Source organism: Colius striatus, chromosome Z, assembly GCF_028858725.1.
Source record: "Colius striatus isolate bColStr4 chromosome Z, bColStr4.1.hap1, whole genome shotgun sequence".
NCBI lineage: Eukaryota > Metazoa > Chordata > Aves > Coliiformes > Coliidae > Colius > Colius striatus.
In genome coordinates, this window is record NC_084790.1 from 22,493,034 (window position 1) to 22,514,824 (window position 21,791).

General features: G+C 38.6%; 1 protein-coding gene across 5 annotated transcripts in view; it reads right to left on the reverse strand.

Moving 5' to 3' along the window:
• Positions 1 to 822: 822 nt before the first annotated feature.
• The window catches only part of LOC104561040 (transcription factor TFIIIB component B'' homolog), a 53,756-nt gene continuing 32,787 nt past the window's right edge, over positions 823 to 21,791 (reverse strand). For 4 of the 5 annotated variants that reach the window (XM_062018954.1, XM_062018952.1, XM_062018953.1 and 1 more), the window contains exons 28-42: positions 21,083 to 21,476; positions 18,484 to 18,582; positions 18,133 to 18,169; positions 16,308 to 16,391; positions 15,453 to 15,684; positions 14,798 to 14,955; positions 13,995 to 14,136; positions 13,239 to 13,422; positions 11,460 to 11,517; positions 7,456 to 7,645; positions 5,861 to 6,077; positions 4,919 to 4,961; positions 3,800 to 4,082; positions 2,277 to 2,517; positions 823 to 1,925 (exon numbers count right to left, since the gene is read on the reverse strand). In XM_062018954.1, coding sequence (XP_061874938.1) covers positions 1,797 to 1,925; positions 2,277 to 2,517; positions 3,800 to 4,082; positions 4,919 to 4,961; positions 5,861 to 6,077; positions 7,456 to 7,645; positions 11,460 to 11,517; positions 13,239 to 13,422; positions 13,995 to 14,136; positions 14,798 to 14,955; positions 15,453 to 15,684; positions 16,308 to 16,391; positions 18,133 to 18,169; positions 18,484 to 18,582; positions 21,083 to 21,476 — 2,491 coding nt within the window. In that variant the 3' untranslated portion in view covers positions 823 to 1,796. Of the gene's footprint in view, positions 1,926 to 2,276; positions 2,518 to 3,799; positions 4,083 to 4,918; positions 4,962 to 5,860; positions 6,078 to 6,800; positions 6,832 to 7,455; positions 7,646 to 11,459; positions 11,518 to 13,238; positions 13,423 to 13,994; positions 14,137 to 14,797; positions 14,956 to 15,452; positions 15,685 to 16,307; positions 16,392 to 18,132; positions 18,170 to 18,483; positions 18,583 to 21,082; positions 21,477 to 21,791 lie in introns of those variants that run through there. The other variant, XM_062018955.1, reaches the window with a different exon arrangement.

Sequence of the window (21,791 nt, forward strand, 5' to 3'; positions counted from 1 at the left end):
CCAGACCCATTGTACAGCAAAAACTGTCAAGTTGCAATTATGAGAGAAGAGGCAGGCTCCAAAATTCACCACAGCTGACCAAGATCTGTCATTAGGTTTTGGCACTGAGTTCACAAACCTGTTCTACTTATAATGTTTACAGTAAGGCAATATTTAGATAAACATTTCAAGTTAAATCGATTAGGCAAAGCACAAGATACTGTCTCAAAATAAACTGTTGGTGGCTTTTGGGGAGGGACTTGTTTTTTCTGGGGGGATGACAGTATGCTTTTATGCTTTCAAGTAAGTTACTTACACTGGGTCTGTTCATCCCTTTTCCATCACCTCAAGAAGATACTGCTGCTAGCAACATTTGATTGACAGATGCCTGCTGATGTAACAGTTTGCATTAACAGTTGCTTTTCAGTGTATTCTTCCTTCAGAAAATGTGATTTCATGCCTTGCTGAAAACTTCTGAAAATACAAACATCCTAAAACTTTGAGTATTTTAAAATTAATTTGAAACTTATATGAAAATATATGCCAGCAAATGATTATCCAGTCAAAAGCTGAAGATGGGTTTCTCGAGAGCATAACAATTCCATTTAAACATTGGTTTCACTTCCTAAATCAAGCATTTCCTTTGCAAAAGTACCTGCAGGTATTAGGTAACAGGAAGAAAAAAAAATAAACTACTTAAAGCTACACAGTCATTTTTGTGTAAGAAGTTTCAGAATAAACATGGGATCCTTCATTGACCACCTGACTTTGAGACTGCAGGAACTTTAACACCTCACAAATACATTCTTCTTGATGAGGCAAGGACAAAATGAGACTAAAATCTCTATTGACATCAGCACTTTTATAGCAAGTTATAGTACAAGTAGACATGCAACATAAGGTAAACCATCCAAATTCAACTGCTTCAACCTAGCAAATCCTCCAAGTAACCACATTTTATAGATATGGTTTAAATCAAATCTCTTCGTGCTACTTTGCACAAGGGAAACCAAAGAAGTCAACAGATATAGAAACACCTACACATAAAACCAAGGAAAATAAATGGTATCTATCCCCTTGTTTTCAAATTTAGAAGGAAATTAGTATTTATATCAAGAAACATTAAGCTCTTCTTCCCACTCCAATAGGACAATTGCAAAGATTAATATTGCATAGTGTTCTTGTAGTAAAATTGTGGTTTTCTGGTTGTTCCCAAAGCATTTTAAAGGAACCAAGCCCATCTGGCTTTTCAGGTTAGCATCTTTTAACTTCTGTAATTAAAAACTCTTACAAAAATATGTAATTTGGAGATACCTGCAGTGCTGACATACCAATGTATTTCCTAGGCTACTTCCAGTATTTGCATCCTGATTTACAGAGATTATACTCTACATAAAAAGTTAATTCCTCTTTCTAACATACTAGTGTAACTTACTTCACAAAAAGAAGTAAAGAACTGGTATAGCCAGTATCACAAGCTTTAGCATTAAAATTCAAAGGCATCCTTATCACGAGATTAAGCATTTTTTCATTGCATTTTTCTGGAAGAGAAATAATACACCCATCTAAACAAGTGAAACCATAAGCCAGCAGCCACTGGTCTTGTACAATGACATTGATGTAGTAGTTTCAATAATGTCTAAAGTAACCATGTTGCTTCAGAAGGAGTCCATTTCATCCATGCGGAATTATTAACAATAGCTTGGCTGACATTAAGTGTTGCACAATTTACAGCAGGACAAATCATAATTTTTAAAATCTACTCTTTTCTTGTTGCATTATACTCTCAGATCCTAGGTTTCTGTAATTCCCATTTGTTATTCTGAATCATCCACTTCCATAAAGATGTCACTGAAAAAATATTCAGAGATTCTGGTTGGCTCTTCTTCCTTTTCTTGATCTTTACCACAAAGGGGTGGCTTCTCAGGCATCTTGTTACTTGGAACCTAGCAGAAAAAGAAAATGCTGCCCTTAAATCCGTTTGTTTCTGTGAATGTGTGTACATGTACACATGTGTGTCTATACATATCTCTATGTACTTAAGCTTCCAATGTAGACAGGAAGTTTTGATAAAAAAAAAAAAAAGAATTTACTAAAAATATGAAACAAGTAGATATATGTGCAGAGGGAAAAACCAAAACAACTTAGTTCCCTTTTAAGTTTCATAGACATGCACAAGTCAGGGTTTATGCAGTGGAACTGGTATCTCAAAGCATGAATACTCTATGCCACCCCTTAACTAATTTGCAGTTGTTCACATCTCAAAAATGCAAGGGCATGCAAAAGTTAACACATACTGTAACTGCAGCATCAGTAGAGACATTCTCACACTCCACAGATGGTGATGTGCTTGTAGAAGGAAGGGAATAAGATTCCCCATCATCCTTAGTGGCTAGAGTGGGTTTTTTTAAATTTCGCTTTGGAGCTACAATGCGGGGTTTTTGGATCCTCACTCTGCTCCCTTTGGTATCTTCTGCAGATTCAGAACTGCTTTTTTTGCAAATTAAAGATAAAAAACCCATTGGTTTTCGTCCAGTCCTGTTCAAAACAAACACAGGATGGATGTCACAGGATTGCTCCACAAAAGTAAGACATAAATACTATTACAGGAGTCCCATTCATTATACAGGAAAAAAACACAAACCTTCAAGATTGAAGACAATTATAAGAAAAAAAACCCAAAAAGTTATTTTCAGAAATGGTTTTGTATTACCAAATATTCTGTTATAGAGAGCTTTTTCAAGAGTTAAGGAGACTGTTGACAATCTCCAATCCTGAGAAGAGGAAACTTACTAATTGCTATTAAACCAGAACCTCTAAGAAGCGACCAGATCTTCAGAAAGAATTTCCAAGAGGAATCGAGACATACTCCTAAAGAATGAACTGGAAAGAGCATCTTTCCTGTCATCAATGGAAAAAGAAATCTAATTCCAAAGGATGCGGCCCAAGCAGGTGAAAACACCAGAGTTTCAGCCTATTAACAGCCTGTTTCATCCTGTTGCCTTATACCTAGTACCTGTGAATTTACGGAGTCAGTGATGAGGGTGGTACACTGGGTAGCAACTTCTCATATTGTTAAGAGTTTATAACTTAGAAAGTAGACTTTCAGGCAAGGATTCTAATGTTAATGCATCATTACCTAATCGCTCTGGATATCCCAGGTACAAATAACCAGTTTTGGTACTCACACAAGCATAACGAAAGAGTAGACAGCATGTTTAGAAGAGACCAGTGGAAAATTAAAACCAGTGAGCGGAAGGCTAATAAAGGAACTCAAACCTTTGAAACAAACATTATAGAAAGGTGTATTATAAAACGGTCCAGACGTAAGAGGAATATCCTCTGAGCTGTCAAGACTGAAACTCCTTAAGGGAAATGACTCATCTTATGTTAGTTCTATAATTCCAGCTGAGTACTATACCAATAACAAATCTCACTGGCAGAACAAAAATAACAAGCAGATGGGTGTATATATCACAACATTAGACTGTGCAAAGGAAAAAAAACAGTTGTCCTAAATCCATATCATAGCCAACACATTGGCCTCACAAGAAGCATCTGTCAGTGTCTAAATAGACATACCACATGTCAGTAGTGTCCCTTGGTCTATCTGCTCATTTAATGAATAATTCAAATTTCAAAGCAGACAATTTAATCCTTTCTAATTTGCTGAAGAAGACAGATACTGTAACTCCTAGCCATGGGGGTCAAACACAATGGTACTGTCCTTCTTGTTTCACAAAGTAGAAAAAAAGATACAAAAACATGAAAAAAAGTCTTTTTCATGAAAACAGCTACCAAAATATTATTGCATAAATACCTGAGTAATGGAGTTTTTGAAGGTGGTGCTAGGCTTCCAGTATGTTCTGACTGTCCATACTCATGCCCATCTTCCCGCTTTCCTTGTTCACTTATTTCTGCTTTTCTGTTAGAGGTTAATTTAGACATCCCTTCCTGTTTGGATGCTGAATTCTCAAGCAGTGCATCCTCTAAGTTTTCCAAGGTCTCAAGCTGGCTTCTTTCAGCAAGGGGTAACATAGACACCAACACAGAGGAAGGTACCTTCTCCTTTGCTGAAGGCTCTGTTATCTGAAAAGGATTCCCTGTAAAAGCAGTTGAGAGTCATTCAAGGGTTTCAGTTATTCAACTTTAGTAATAACACAATGGCCAAAACAAGGTTTGTGATGTTAAGATGGTTTGCACTGTTCCCTGAGATGAGCTGAATTTTGCCATTATGTTTTTTGAAGACTCCACTAAGAACTAAAAGTTCACAGTCTGCTTTCAAAATCTGTAAGATCTTACAGATGCTATGAGGAAATGCTGACTGGGAAAACTGTCAGAAGTGTGGTTTTACAGCACACCACTACCACCACCCCCCATTACAGCACATCATCGAACTTGGTTATCTAGCTTCTCCAATCTCCCTTTAAAGTCTTTTTCAAAAAGTAGTCTCCACTGTTCACAGGCTCAGATCACTGAAGAACGCATTGTCTAAAATTCTGCTTTCCCTCTGATTTTTCAGAGGCAGGTGAAGCTTTCAAATGATTACATTGTGCACATATTTTTTGAAAAGGCTACAAGATAAAAGAAAGTATTTTGCTATAGTACAATTAAAATATCAATTAATACCTTTGGTTATTAGTGCTGTCCAACAGGTGGAAATATTTGCTTAAAAGAAGGTATCATCTTTCGTCCAAAAAAACTTCCAAATTTTACAACTGGACTAGCTACAAAGATGTTTTTAGATCCATTATTAAATTAACAGCCAGTTATATACTCTAATAGATTTAGTTTATAGCAGAAAACATGGAATGGTGGTATTATTTATACTTTTACATGTTAAAGCCTGGGACAGAACTACTTAGCACAATGATGACCAGTATTAAACTGATGTATTTACATTCATTTTACTTTGTTTTACAAGTTTAAGCTTACCTACCAGAAGCTATGATTGGAGCATTTGTGGATTTAACTGAACAAGCCTGTATTTGAAAAAGATAAAAGTTATTTCTTGATTTCTCGTAATACAGAAGAGACAATGAAAGCTGATAAAATCATACATGTACAGTTCTAAGAACAGGGATGATATGAAGACTACATCTCCAATACAGTATAATTTATCACTTAACTCATTTTGTGAGAAGGCTTTTTAAGGTGTTCTTAAAACAAACAACTCAAGACAAGGATGTAAAGACAAGTGGTCAAAGAATGAAGAGGATTGTTACCCAGGCCTTCCTAGAAGAGCTCTGAGTCATGTGGGTAATTACCACCTGCTCTCTTACCCAGATATGCTACACAATCTTAGCCTACTCACAAAAAACAGTGGTAGTCACTGCTACAAGCTTGGTCATATTCTAAAAACACAGAAGGAAGATGAAAACATGCTAGCCAGTTTTTATTTGCAGATTGTTCTTTTAAACTAATACCTGCTATGTTAAAAAATGGTAGCAACATATCTAACAACTTCTTCACCTTACAGACACCATGATGAGTCATAACATTGTTCAGTGAACCTGGATAGTCTGCCTACCATATAATACACATCCAGCTTCCCCTCCTGCAATGTCATTGTCAGAAAGGCTGTGGTGAATGAACCAAGTCAGACATATTACCAGTCTGTCTTACTAGGAAGCCTAATAAAAAACGACCCAAGAGCCTACAGATTCTCCACAAAATTCTCCACTAAACCAACTCCACCAAAACTATCATACAGTTAAAATTAAAAAACAATCTGTAGGTGTTGACTTTCCTTTTAAGATGTACTGGCAGTACATTTTTAAGGAAGTAACACCGTTAAACAATAAGCATAATTAAAATTCTGTATTACACGTCAGGCATCTACACTATGCATAAAGACTCACTTATCAAATTATGATCTCACCTTAGAAGTGGTTTCCAAGTTACCTTCCACTACAACAGCAGACAGAGTCTTCTTGGAAGGAGGAAAATCATTCTCTTCAGGCTCAGCAGCTGTCCTTTTTCGAGTTGTCTGCAAATTCAGAACAGGCTCTACCGATGCACTCTCTGATTGTTTGTTTTCCATGCTGCTGTTTAAAGGTGCAGCAAACTGATCCACTGCAGTTCTCAAGGATCCAATGCTGTTTATATATAAAGTCATTATTGTGATAGTTCAAGAAGCCAACGTTTCCCTTGTGTAACACATGTGGAAATTACACATGAATCTGTGGTGCTACTCATTCTTGCCTAATGTCAATATTAACTTCAAATATACTATTTACTACCACAAAACATTTTGCTGTGCTGTCTGGAGTTAGAAAATTAAGTTTTTTTAGTGATAATTGAATCTAATTACTTTAGAAACTCTGCTATTTGAACTCCACTTCATATGGTCATAAAATATAAATATATGACAGCTGATCAACTCCCTTAGTAAATCCTAAAATACAATATTATTTATATGCATAGTTGAAACTTCATCCCCACCTTCTACCCCCACCCTGCAACTATTAGGGAACCAGCAGAGACTACAGAAATCCGGCAAAGCGGTAAGGAAACAGTGAGACAAAAGATGTACCCTAACTCTTCCTGTCAGCAATTCTGCCTGTCATCGGTAGTTCCACAAGAGTTGGAACTCTTACACTGAACAGCCAAAATTCATTGTGTAGGCAAACTCAAAGACCTATCCTTTCAATAGCTAAGGGAATGTTAATGTCTGATGTCATGGGACAAGGTCCTCCATCATGATGTGGAATTGCATACACCTCTAGTTATGATCTGAGGATGTACATCAATAATAGGGGTTTTTTTCCAACTTTGCAACATTTCTGGTTGTCTTTTTCCTTTGATGTTGGGTTTTTTCCTCCTAAACCAGGCAAATCTCCATAGATTCAACTGTAACATTGAAATAACAATTTTACTATACTGCATTGAGGAGTAACCTTGGGTAACAAAACTCAAACCCTTTTTATCTTAATACAGCAAACCAGCTATATTGTGTGGGGTAATTAGTTTGTTTGCTTGCTTAGCTCTTCTGTGTTTTGAACAAGACAAGTAAAAACTCAAGAGAATTACATCTGAATTTAGGCACAGCTTACCATGCTCTCCAAAAGACCATCTACACTAAAAATTTGTAAGAGCAATTAACAAACAGATGCTTTAAAAAACTGATAAAGTACTGTAAAAATGCAAAGGTGCTTAGATTTCCATTACTTTTCATTCTAAGTATCCATGGCTGAATAGACTCAGGCTGGACTTCTACTAAAAGGAAGATTTGCTCAAAAGGGTGAATCAGAATTAAGGTTGACCCCAAAACCCCAGATAACTACATGTTAAACTACTGAGATATATCTCAAAACTGATTAGAGCCCTTTTCTCAACCTTAATTCTCTGACTAGTCTACGAAAATTATTTCTACTTTCATTTCTTTTTTTGGAAGTTTTAGTTTGTAATGCACATTGAGGGAACAAGCAAGGTTCATAAAAAGTGTTTCATTTTGCTCAAAAGTAAAGCATTTACCTCTCCCCTTCTGTCATGCTTGTTTCACTTGCATTTATTGGGCTGATAAGTATTGGGGCCGGTAGCAGCGGTTCTGAAGTGTGTTCCAGCAAAGTGGATGCATCAAACTCTTTTGAGTCAGCTGGGATTTCCACCAACGTTAAAATGAATGTCTGTTCCTCCTCTGGACATTTGTGATCATCATTCACTGCTGTAATTTTTTCAGAGAAATAAAAACCAAAAATATATTATTCAAGTTTGAAATTACACTGTTCCCTTCAGTCTCCCCACCCTGAGTAATTAAATTTAGGGCATTCATTTCTCCATGGTGAAAGGCACTGGGGACATTCTGTAGACAATATGCTTGCTTTCTTCTTAGATGAGATACACATAATCACCCCCTGGAGCCTGTTCATTGCAGTGGAATCATGATTACCATTCAGAATGGAGAATATTAAAAATGCCTAGTAGGGATGGAGATTTTTTAAATGGGTGTTCTAGCATTAAATAACAACTTGCAGTTTAATCAAACTTATGTAGTGGCACCCAAATGTCCCTCTGTCTTTAATTGTAACTGTCAGGTATTAAGTTACTTCTTAAATGACAGGAATCTGCTGTTCTGATGATAACAACAAGGATTTTTTTTTCCCCATCACTGTGAACTTGCAGAAGAGGGCCTATGAAATATAGTCTGGAGTTTAATAAACAAAATTATAAATAATTTAGTCAATAGATTACCATTAACAGATAACTGCCGTCCATTAGAATGAATTTAAGGAGATAATCACAGAAACATAGAATGGCAGGGGTTGGAAGGGATCTTTAGAGATCATGCATTCCAACTTCCGTGCCAAAGCAGGTCCACCTATATCAGGTTGCACAGGAACATGTCCAGGTGGGTCTTCAAATCTTCAGAGAAGGAGATTCCATACCCTCCCTGGGTAGACTGTGCCAGGGCCCCCTCACTTGAACAGTAAAGTAGTTTTTTCTGAAGTTTAAATGGAACTTTCTGTGTTCCAGCTTCTTTCCGTTATCCCTTGTCCTGTCACTACGTACAAAAGAAAATAAAAAGAGGGATGTCCCAACCTCCTGACACCCACCATTTAGGTAACTGAAAATGTTAATGACATCCCCCCTCAGTCTCCTCCTCTCCAGATTAAACAGCCCCAGTTCCTGCAGCTTTTCCTCATATGAAAGATGTTCCAGTCCCCTGATCATCTTGGTGGCCCTGCACTGGAACCTCTCCAGCACTTCCCTGTTCCTCTTGATCTGAGGAGCCCAGAACTGGACCCAATACTTCTGATGAGGCCTCAACAGGGCAGAGGAGAAGGGGAGAAGAACCTCCCTCAACCTGCTGGCCACACTCTTCTTGATGCATCCCAGAATGCCATTGGCCTTCTTGGCCACGAGGGCACATTGCTGGCTCATGGTTAATTTATTAACAACCAGCACTCCCAGGTCTCTCTCTCCAGAGCTGCTCTCCAGCAGGTCAATCCCCAGCCTGTACTGGTGCATGGGGCTGTTCCTCCCCAGGTGCAGGACTCTGCACTTGTCCTTGTTGAACCTCATGAGGTTCCTCTCTGCCCAATTTTCAAGCTGGTCGAGATCCCACTGAATGTCAGCACAGCCTTCTGGGGAATCAGCCAGTCCTCCCAGTTTGGTGTCATCAGGGAACTTGCTGAGGGTACACTCTGTCCCCTCATCCAGGTCATTGATGAAGATGTTGAACAAGACTGGCCCCAGAATCAATCCCTGGGGAACTCCACTGGCCACAGGCCTCCAACTCGACTCTGTGCCATTGATCACCACCCTCTGGGCTCTGTCATTCAGCCAGCTCTCAATCCATCTCAACATCCACTCATCTTAGTCTCACTGCCTGAGCTTTCTGATGAGGATGTTGTGGGAGACAGTGTCAAAAGCCTTGCTGAAGTCAAGGTAGATGACATCTGCTGCTCTCCCCTCATCTAGCCAGTTATGCACTCATAGAAGGCTATCAGGTTGGTAAAACAGGATTTCCCCTTGGTGAAGCCATGTTGACTCCTCCTGCTAACCATCTGTTCCTTCATATGTTAAGTGACAAGATTCAGGATGAATTGTTCCATCGCAGTTCCAGGGATGGAGGTAAGGCTGAAGGCCAATGGCATTCTGGGATGCATCAAGAAGAGTGTGGCCAGCAGGTTGAGGGAGGTTCTTCTCCCCTTCTACTCTGCCGTGATGAGGCCTCATCTGGAGTCCAGTGTCCAGTTCTGGGCTTCCCAGCTCAAGAGGGACAAGGAAGTGCTGGAGAGGTTCCAGTGCAGGGCCACCAAGATGATCAGGGGACTGGAACATCTTTCATATGAGGAAAGGCTGCAGCAACTGGGGCTGTTTAGTCTGGAGGAGACTGAAGGGAGATCTTATTAACATTTATAAATATCTAAATGGTGGGTGTCAGGAGGTTGGGACATCCCTCTTTTGTATAGTAGATAGTAACAGGACAAGGGGTGATGGGATGAAGCTGGAATACAAAAAGTTCCACTTAAACATGAGAAAAAACTATTGGAACAGGCTGCCCAAGGGGGTTGTGGAGTTTGCTTCCTTGGAGGTCTTCAAGATCTGCCTGGACATGTTCCTATGCAACCTGATCTAGGTGAACCTGCTTCTGCAGGGGGGTTGAACTAGACATCTCTAAAGGTCCCTTCCAATGCTACTATTCTATGATTCTAAGAAGGCATTCAGTAGTTCGGCCTTCTCTTCATCCTCTGTCACTAGGACACCCTCTGTGTTCAGCCGTGGACCCATATTCCCCCTAATCTTCCTTTTGCTGCTGATGTACCTGAAAAAATCTTTCTTGTTTTTCTTTACTTTCCTGGCCAGGTTTAATTCTAGACGGACTCTAGCCTTCCTGATTGCAACCCTGCAAGCTCTGGCAAAGTTCCTATACTCTTCCCAAGAAGTCAAGCCCTGTTTTCACCTCTCATAGATGGCTGCTTTCTCCATGAGTTGTCCCAGCAGGTATTTGTTCATCTATGGCAAACATCTGTGAAGTTTTCAAAAGATGGAAAGCAATGGTGCTGTGCCATTACTTAAAGGCAGCTCTCATTCTTGATGATGTGATTCTGCTGTCATTCCTAACTCAACTCACCTTGTCTCTATAATTAAAGACAATTTAACATGCTTTGTCCTGAGATCCTTCCAATAACAAGTTCTAACAACAGATGCAGGAGGGTTGGACTAGATGATCTCTAAAGGTCCCTTCCAACCCCTGCCATTCTATGGTTCTATGTCTAGGAAGAATAGTCCTATCTTTTGCACATGCTAAGGAGTTATAACTTTGGAGTATAGTTTCCATGTAAGTAAGTATCCTGGGCTTCTGATACTGTGATTTTCCAATACCTCAGATGAGTATTGATTCCAAACCTTCCACATTTCCACTTGTTTTAAGGACAGGCAGCCATCACTCTCATACCTTTCTGACATCTAGTCAGTTAGCCATCCATCTGCTGACCCACTACAGCTAAAGAGGGAATTCTGGTTATCTTCTTCCTTTTTCTTACTCCTCTTCTTTCTTCCCTGCTCCACTCTGGGACAGTCCAGCCCTCCTACTCACAAAACTGCTGACGATGGCATTCACTTGACAACTTCATATGCCACTACAACTCACTAAGGCAGTGGAAAACTACAGAGATTCTCCCCTTTTGTCATGTCCAACTTTTCACAGATAGCGTGTCAGAGGTTCAAAAAGCGCTCTAACAACTGCTAAAACTACCACAAGGTAAGCAGGAGCTCACAGCAGGGAGGAGAGAGTAAGACCTTTTCCTTTCACTGATATTTAAAATTAATGAAGTGCCTAAGACTAGTCTGTATTGATGGTAAGAGGTATGGGAGGGGAATGGCAGTGTACTGTGGGTCATTATTTTTGTTAATGAAATAGATTGATTAATCATGTCAATGAAAACATGTAAATTTTTTTCCACTAATCTTTGCATAACCACAAGACAGACAAGCATGGGCTTTTGCTAACTTAGAATATTAAAACATTTTACCTGAAGTCTCTTCTCTGGTGCTTATACATTGTTGAGCATCCTGAGCACAAGCTTCATTCTAGAAATAAACACATTTGAAATAAAACAAGTTAATAAGTCTGAGAAATAAATCTAGAAGATGGGAAGAAAACGAAACACATCAGATGCTGAAAAGTCAAAAAAATCTAATGATATCATTGTAATTGCATTTGTCAGCTTTTACTTCTAGCTATTTGAGGTTGAAGGACATTAGCCTGACACAGACAAGAAACAATCAGACAACATAAAATTTATATGCAGCTCATTGTCTGTATTGATGGTTTGTCAAAATAAATTGATACTTCCCACAGCACAACTATGACAGAGATGACTCACATAATAAATTGCTCAATAGCACTAGGAAAACAAGGTCCTCCAACCATTACAAAACTACCGAGCGCCAAAGAAAAATATCAGACTCTGCAACTCATCTCTCCCCTCCATTTTATGGCACGTACCTTTGCTAAAAACAAGAGTATTCTATTGCAAGATACCTCTTCTCACATTCTCTTCCAGTCCTTTAAGAGTCAAATCATCCTTGTACCTATCTAACATGAGATTAGTGTTGACACATCAACAGGTTGTACTGAGGAAACAGTTGTTCCATCAGTTGTTCCACTGTAAATGTACGTACATTGATCTGTGGCAACATCAGAAAACTTCAGGGAACTGAGAATGAACTTTTACGAAGAAATTAGATACTTCTCATTTACACTAGAACTGAGATACACAAACTACTGCAATCATGTGGATGTGAAAGACACACTGTTCACAACAATATACACAAAAACCCCTTAATCAGGTTTTGAAATAAATGGGAAATAGCATATCATGGCTTAACCCCAGCTGGCAACTAAGCCCTGCACAGCTGCTCGCTCACTTCCCTCCATGGGATTAGGGAGACAACTGGAACGGTAAAACTGAGAAAACTCATGGGCTGAGATAAAGCCAGTTTAACAGGTAACACAAAAGCTGTATATAGCTGAAAGCAAAGCAAAACAAGGAATTAGTTTCTCCACTCCCCATTACAGGCAGGTGTTCAGCTCCAGCACGCGTAATTGCTACTTGGGAAGATGAATGTACCCCTCTTTCCCCAGCTTTTATCACTGAACATGAGATCATACAGTATGGAATATCCCTTTGGTCACTTGGGGTCAGCTGTCCCAGCTGTGTCCTCTCGCAATTTTTTATGCACCTCCAGCCACACACTGATGAAGTGGAGTGAGAGGCAGAAAAGGTCTTAAATCTGTAAGCCCTGCTCAGCCACAGTTAAAACAGTCCTGTGTTATGAACACTGTTTTCAACTCATCTAAAACCTAGCCTCATACTAGCTACTGTAAAGCAAATTAACTCTACCCCAGCATAGCAAAGCACGAAGCTTGTTTTAAGTGAGGCACATGAAGGTGACAATGAAAATGCTGTGTCCACTAGTGACACAAATTTAATTTTAATTTAAACAAACATAACAGTCAGAGGTCAGACTGAATGAATACATGAGTCCTAGGTAGCTTCTTCCATCAATAGTCTTTAAAAACTTACTCAAGATCTTGCTTGTGTATTTATCACTTGACACTGAGAAGCTATAAACTGAGCCTGGCAAAGATTTATCTGAAAGGCGATGTTTGGTCATGACTCTGTAAAAAGTTTCATTCACTAGCTGAAGTATGTCGTCTTTAAAATAGGTGTGTATTTGCACTGAAAACTTCTCCTTTTACAGAATTTCAGCAACTGAGCTCTTAATTTAATTAATTGTAGAAGTACCTGAGTAAAGTTGATTGGGCATATATAGTGCTCAGGAGGACAAGAATTTTGCTCAGGAATTCCATCCACAGAACTTTGATTTGGACAGTCCTGTAGTCCAAGATGAAATTCTTCAGGTTTTGGTGGTGCGGTTACAGGTCTTAAATCTCCTGAACTTCCACAAGCATAAGTCATGTCTTCTGTTCTGTAAAGTATAGCATTACTTAATCTGAAATCAATTGAACCCTGTACATCGGCAAAATTATGCATATTTATTTAACATGAAGTTTACATAGTTACAGAGAAACAGGGCATTTGTTTAAAAATGACATCATTCTACTAAACAGAATGCATAATCTTCAAACAAGTCTATGTATAGTACTTCAGGAGAAATCCTCCCTAACACCACTGAGACTTTACTACTAAAAGCATAACCATGCAGGAAGCCTTACAAGCTCATTAACATTTCCAAATTGATCAAATCCTTAACATTTTCTTTCAGAGACAGTTTCATGGGAGACAATTAAGTAGTAAGGTGATTACTAAGGTCTGAAACAGCAAATATAAGTTCATGTTTTACCTCTAAAAGCTATGGTACAACATGCAAGAGAGAAAAACCTTAAAAATAAAAGCCTAAGGTCTGTACTTCTGTGCATAAACACACACAATATATGTAAGCACGGTTTCCATCGCAAAGGCATACTACACATACACTTGAGCTGCTTATTTTAAGAGACTTCAGGAATAAAGTCAGTATTAACTGATGATTCATCCTACCTCTCAATTTTTTCTGCATGCTTGGTAAGTTCCATACTTCTAGTATCAAAATCATGAAGAATTGAAGAACTGCCTGGAGTTGGTCTGACCTGTTCTAGTTCCACCTTCTGTGTTTCTGCAGTACATCCCAAACTTGTAGACTCTAAGACGTACAAGAATAAAAGTAAAATAATTTTGTGCGTGCTTGTGCATATATATGCTTATGATTTTTTTATGCGTAAGCTTTTGTATATTAAAATGTGTATATATGAAGATGTGTGATATAAACACTACAAAATCACTAATGGTTTTGTTGTGTATGTACACATGTATATTTATGTCTTACATAAACAAGACACATACAAGTATCTCATCTTGCCTTGGCATGTTGTGTGTTTTGCCAGTGATATAAAGGTAAGTAAGAGTTTGAAGACCACCTTTTTTGTAAATGCTTTAAGAATACCAAAACAATACCGTGTATCTCGTGTTCCAGTTTTAATAGAAGGAAAAGACAGTAACAATACTAAAAAGTACACCGCTTTGTACTGCATTTGTGTAATTGTGAGTCCAGTACTTTATCAGCTTTCCTGGTAATTTCAGACCTGAACAGAAAAACTTTTATTCAGATTTTCATTCAATTTTACACTGAAAGGCATACTTATGTATAAAACTATACCATAAGTGGATGCACTACATTACAGTGGTGGTGCACTGTCAGTGAACATAAATAGAAAATGAAGTCTTTCAGCTTAGTTAGACTTCATAAGATGTGAACCCATCAGAAGAAACCTTTTTCAGAACCCAAGGATAAGAAATAAACTTACCACTTTGAACTTGCTCTAGTTGTTTCACAAGTATATTTGCACTAAGAGACTTCTGAATTATGTTCTGATTGGACTTCAATCCTCCAAATGTTGTCTCAGGCCTCAGGTGTCTGTCTCCTGTCAGCCTCATACTGTTCACTGTAGGTGAAGAGCTATCACTGCAAGTAAGAAGGAAAAATGCCATAAGAAGGAAAAATGCCATAAGAAGGAAAAATGCCAGCAATATAGCTCTTGATATTTGACAGTGCAGAGAAGAGGCAAGACATACAGAGTAGATGAGATGATGAGGAGCTGAAATACAGGCTGCAGGTGGCGGTGAGACTTCAGCAATTTGCCTTGGGCTAACTAGATGCAAAGTACTTTGGGAAAATGAGCTTGGCAATTATCAGTGATCTATACAAACTAAGTTTGAATATACTTTTCTCCCCGCTAAGGTAAACTTAACTTCAGAAGTGAAGAACAAGTTCTATATCCCCCAAATCATATACCAATATGTCAAAAGAAAGAGACAAGAGGGGTCTTCCATACTATATTAAATTACACTAACTTAAAAATCTTCACTTAAAGCAGGACTACTAGCAATTCAGTAAATATGGCAGAAAGAATCTAGCAGAGATGATCTCCCTCCCTAAAGAAAATGAAGTAGTAATTTAACCTGGTATCTATAGGATTTTTCTCAAAATATTCTTCAACACCTATTCTTGTGTTAGTGCTTTGATCCTCCATATTAACGTTGCTTCCACCTTCAGAAGAGACCAATTCCTTGGTAGAAGTGACTTCAGAAAGTAAGTACTGACTAGGAGTTTTGTTCTGTTCGGAGTAGGCGTAGGTTCCCAGGCTATTGGTCATGTCCAACTCATCTTGAGCAGGTAACATGTGTGCCCATTCTGGTTAGAAGAATAAATAGAATAGAAAAGCACAATTTAAAGGGCCCAGATTTGGCATATACATAAAGCTATTTAACAGATGTTTAAACTTCATTTAACAAAGTCTGGATTCTCCAAATGCAGTCCTATAATCATACTTTCCATAGTAAGAATGCAGAAATGACCACTCAACCGATGAAAGGTGATAATATAATTCTTAATAAAAGTCTAAAAAAAAAAAAAAGACAAAATTCAGGTAATTTCAGGTTGTAGCTACTTAGGCAGGAAAAGCTACACTTCCTGTCAAGGCCCGAAAAGATCACTGACAGTTATGGTCATTTAAGACAATTCTTTTCTGTTATCCAATTTCTGTGACCCAACTTAATTCATATGTCTTTCCTAAAACAGGTCTCACATTTTTCTATCACAGTGATGCAGTTCGTAGTATCCAGTAAGGTGCCTTACTTTTTCCAGCCAACCTGTATTGTTTAGTTTCACTACGCAGTACAGTTCAGCAGGACTAAAACCATAGAAAACTTGACCTGCTCTGCAGCTGAAAGTGTGTTTTGCAGTCACCACTGCATCCCTTGTTAGATTGGCCCATAGCGTACGAGCAAGGCTTTATCCTATAAATCAGATTATACCTTCAGTGCTTGTTTTTAACTGGAACATTGGATCGCCCATTGCAAGTAAGGTCATGGCAGCTTCAGTGCTTCCGTCATTAACTCCTGCAAAATTGTTCACACACATTAAAAGTCAAAAGCACAACAGTCAGAAATCCCCTCATTTATTTTCAAAAGGTATTTGACACTATCATCCATATAGTGAAGTATGTACTTTTTAACTTGTTGCCATTCATGGATCAAGATGTGGACAGCAATTCTCATCCACTAAATTCAAACTATTGTAGAAACACTGAGCAGCAACACTAATGCTAACCCTTTAATGCTGTACTAGGTACAGGTGGCAAGGTGTTGGCAGCAGAGGGGCTGCCCGGGGCACAGTCAGTTCCAGCTGACTCACCACAGGACACAGCTCAGCCTGTCAGCAAAGATGGTGGCACCTTTGGGAAACACATTTAAGAAAGCAGAAAATGCTGTACAGCAGTGATGAGCAAGGGCAAAAATAATCAGAAACAACCCTGAGGCCACCAAAAGTTGGTAAACAAGGAAGGGGAGAAGGAGCTCCATGTGTGGGTGCAGATATTTCCCTGTAATCTGTAGCGGAGACTTTGGTGGAGTGGATAGACAGTCCCTGAAGCAACTGCACCCTGTACAGCAACCATGGTGAAGCAGACTTACCTTGAAAGACTCTACTCCATAGGAGGGACCCCACACTCAAGCAGGGAAAGAGGCAGCAGCGATGAAGATAAACTGACTGCAATCCCCATTTCGTGTCTCCCTGCACCACTTTGGGGTAGGAGACAGAGGAATGGGAAATGAAGGTGTGATATGGAGCCTAAGAAGGTAGGGAGGAGGTGTTTCAGGTTTCTATCTTTGTTTCTCACCCTCTTGCTCTATTCTGTTTGGTGATAGTTTAAGTTACTTTTTCCCAATTGAGTCTGTTTTGGGAAGTGACCTCCTTGTCTTGGCCTCAGCCCAGCAGATTTTCCATTTTATTTTCTCCCCTCATCCTGTTGAGAAGGAATGGGACAACAACTAGGTGGGCATCTTGAAGCCAGGCAAGCTCAGTCCACCACAAATGGAAAAGAAAGGAGTAACTGCTTAATCACATATACTGTTGATCCATATCCCAGTTTAGACTTCCAGTTCCTAATCTCTATCCAGAATACATCCCTTTGCCTACCACTAACTGATCAAATCCAATAAAACATTTTCACCCTCCAAAGCAATTGTGCTGAAATAAACTGAAATAACAAATAGGCTTCTCCTTCTACAAAGACAGTGATCTATTCAACTCCCAGTGCTAGGAAGATGTATTGAGAATGTATTTAAATTTAAAAGTGAAAGCTATTCTAGTAATTAGATACAGAAGAGTTTGTAATATATCCCACATGGAAAGAATATTTGCTTCTGGAAAACAGCACAGTCTGTCACACACGATATTTTACCAGTTTAGCATGTAAATTCAGAGACCACAGAGATGACAATGCTACAAATCTGCCCACTCTTTGTATAAGTCACGTATCAAGCAAGCTGCAAGTAAGAAATTGGAAAGTTTCCTCTTCTCCTAGTACAACTAATCACAGCATAGGAAAGTGACAGATAAGATACACAAAGGGCACATTCTGACCCTGGGAAACAGAACCTGGCAATGCTTGGTTCCCCTACTTGACAGAGAACAGTAAAAAAGAAAATGGTTAAAATCTCTTTCAAAATATAAAGCATCCAGTATTTCACAAGCAGGTTGTTTTACAAGACATATAAACCTTCAAACTTCCAACAGTAATAACTACATATTGGTAGCAAGTTAACAGGAAATGTAAGAATAAGATTGTTTCATATCTACCTTTGTCCACCTCTGGATTTTCATGTACAGTTGTTTCCTTAAATAAAAAGAAAATCAATTTCAAAGTTCTATACAAAAAGAGTCCATAAATTTAATGTAATGCTTACAGGTAAATTCTCTGCCCACTGGTTACCCTGGTTTTAAAAGAGCATTTTAAAAGCTGACTATATTTACTTACATAGTTTTCCCATAGCTGTGTCTCTCACCTGTGGAACAGGTAAGATTCTATTAAGCTATACTGTTAGAAACTGACATGATAACTAGACACTGTCCATCTAGCCTTTTATGTGCTTTGAAACAGAACAGAGCAAAAAAATCAAAAAACATTTTTAGAGATGCTAAGGTGCTTACTTTTTCCTCTCTCTGTACCACTGGCGGGACAGATGCATGATAGAGACTTTCAACATCAGTAGATACCTGCACATCTGGTATATTCACAGATATTTCCAGCTGTAAAAATAATTTTAAAAATACTTCAGTTCATTATCTCCAAAAGAAAACCTGTCAAATGCAAAATTTTTGTAAGTCACATGTATTTACCAAATCTTGAACATTTAGGGGGATCCTTCCCAAAAATGAAGTCTTATACTACATATCTTATGATTCAAGAAGGCAGCAGTTGTATAAACTGGAGGCAGTACTGGTAGTGCTGTTTGTAACTAATCAAAAGCACCAGGAAACCCAAGGTCTTGTTCCTAGTTGCTTGTCCTACCACCAAACCATGTTATGCAGTTGAGATCTTTCATGGTAGCTTTTACCTCAAATGATTTTGATAGGTTTTGTATTTTTTCTGCTTTTTAAGTCTTGGGAAAAGACTTTCCGAAGTAAAACTGAAGAATACACACACATATATGAAGGGTTTAAGCAAAATTTTTCATTTAGAGAAGAAACAATGTGATTAATTCACCAGTCACAAAAGCAGGATTTCAATGAGAGAAGAGAGAAAGATCACTAGTAGTAGTAAGCAAAAAGAATTGGAGTGAACAGAAAGAAGTAGTGATGAAAATCTGATGCATGAATGGAACAGGCAGAATAAACAGATTTGGAAAAAAATTAAAAGAAATTTTTTAAAAAAGAGCTGTGAAGACATCACTAAGATAAGATGTGCTAGAAGGGACGAAAAATGTGCTAAGTCACATTGAATGATAGAGAAAACAGATGTCTAAAACTTTGAACACAATTCCTGTCAAGACCTTGAACAGAGTCCACTACTCTTTAACCTCAACAGCTCCTTAATGACAAAAAAGATGCCATTTCCTCTTAGTGACCTGTCTCAGCAGATATGATACCACGTCTTGCTACAGTCTTACAGCCTTGAGTTTTATTCTAGCCTAAGAGTAAATTGAAACATAGGCTTGCACTCTAGACACAGAGTTCCAACCTTTATAAATGGTCCATGGAAGAGTCAAAACATAAAGCTTTTAAAAGGTGTAGATGGTCTCTGACTGACAACAGAAAAGACTGGGGTCCATGGACCTGTCCATGCCAGACAGAACAAGTATGCCCTGTGAATAGATTGCAGCCCATGAAGGACCCATGCTGGATCATGGACAAGGAACAGAGTCTGTTGCAGCGTCAAACTCTACAGCGTGAACCAATGGGAGCTGGAGATTCAAATAGATATACGTTAAAACTTTTTTTTTACCCATTATTTGAGCTACATGCTATAGTAAGTACTATAGCAAGAACAAGATGAACAAAAGGAAGACAAATCTCAAAAGAAACCAGAAAGTACAGTGGTGATCCAACTTGAGCTGGCTTTGGAACCCAAAAATTAACACAACATTCTGTCTCTCCTAAGCAAACACATCATATGTGTAGCCCAAGGCATGGACTAAATACCTGAGAGGACACTGATGTGTATTTTAAGGTGCAGTGCACAGAACAAAGGAACAATATCCATACATATACCTCAAAAGGATAGGAAAAGATATGGTTAATAAGAGTGTATTGGATAGTGTAGGATCTGACTATGACATAAATAACATGAAATAAAAAGTGAAGATTGTACTGTGTGTAGCTGAGATGCACATGGTGCTGTGTTTTAGATTTATGACTACAACAGTGCTGATAACCCACCAGTGTTTTTGTTACTGCTCAACAGTGCTTGCACAATGTCAAAGCTTTTGTTTTCCTGCTTTTTGCCCCAGCAAGCAAGCAGGGGGTGGGCAAGAGGTCAGGACAACACATAGCTGGGACAGCTGAACCAAAATGAACAAAGGGTATTCCATATCATACAACATCATGCTGTGCAAGAAAAGCTCAGGAAAAGGGGAAGGAAGAGGAAGGCATTTGTGGTTACAGTGTTTGTCTTCCATAGTTACTCTTGAGGCTCTACTTTCCAGGAAGTGACCTGCCAATGGAAGGCAGTGAATAAATTGCTTATTTTGCTTTCCTTTCTCATGCAGCTTTTGCTTCATCTATTGAACGGTCTTTCTATTAATCCATAAAGTCTTCTTACCTTCTTTCCGTTTTCTCCTTATCCCACAGGAGACGGAAGTTAGCAAGTAACTTTGTGGTGCCTGGCTGCTGGTCAGGGTCAGCCCACGACACAGACAAGTTTCTTGCTGAGGAGAACGCCACATACAGAACCATCTCCCTCATTTCCTAGCATTCAAATGGAAAATTGAAACATACCATTTTTTCCATCCTGGGCCTCAAAACATATTGTAAGCATGATAGTCTGTGCTTAAATTCAATCCCCGTAAACATTGGTGAATACCCTGCAAACCTATATAGTTTATAAACCTATCTGGACCTTAGACTGATATAGTTTTTGTTCAAAACTGAGTACCTGTGCCAAATAACATCCCTGTTACTCTCAACATCATTCTTCATGAACTACGTTAAATCGGGATAAAAGTCACGTAGTTGGAGATACAACTAGAATAAAGAATGTTTAAACAATCAGAAAACAAAAGTACATACGTGTAACTCAGATATACAGTACCTCCTCCATGGTTGCCTCTATCTGAACAGGAACAGGTTTTGGAGATCGAAGACCTATAGGAACAAACACTGGAGCTTTGTTTACTTCCTCTGGTGCAAAGCATTCATTTTCTTCATCAGGCTCAAAATCATCTGTGTCCTCTTCCTCCTCCTCCTCCTGAGACGCCCAGAGAGTCACCAAGGTTATCTTTGAACTTCTGTGTTCCTTCCCAGATTTTTTTCTATGTGTAGTTTTATAACTTTTGCGTCTAGTAACACTCAGCTTCACTTCTTGCCTTTGAGTCCCTTTCTCACAGCAATCAGTCCCACATTCAGAAGCAGAAGATGCAGCAGTTTGTAGATCGGAGACATGTTTTGGCAGCGCTACTCGCTTTGATGACCTTCTGGACTGCCTTCTAAAGTACAGAACAAAAACATGTTTAAAAAAACAATGAAGTTCAAGATAGTCCAAAGAACCAAAGGAGTACCACAAATCAAAACAAACTCAATGAAAAAACCAAAAGACTATTGTGATCAACAATACAAACTATTTATTTCCTAATGTATAGTGACAAAACTGCATCTGCATATCATTTAAATAGAAATCCTAATTTCTTCACACGTGCAGAAAATGGTGACTGTAAATGAGTATCAAGCAGTTTCAGAGTGCTTGGAAAGCTGCACAATTAATTTTACAGTATACAGAATTCTTTGATTAGAAAAGGATGAAT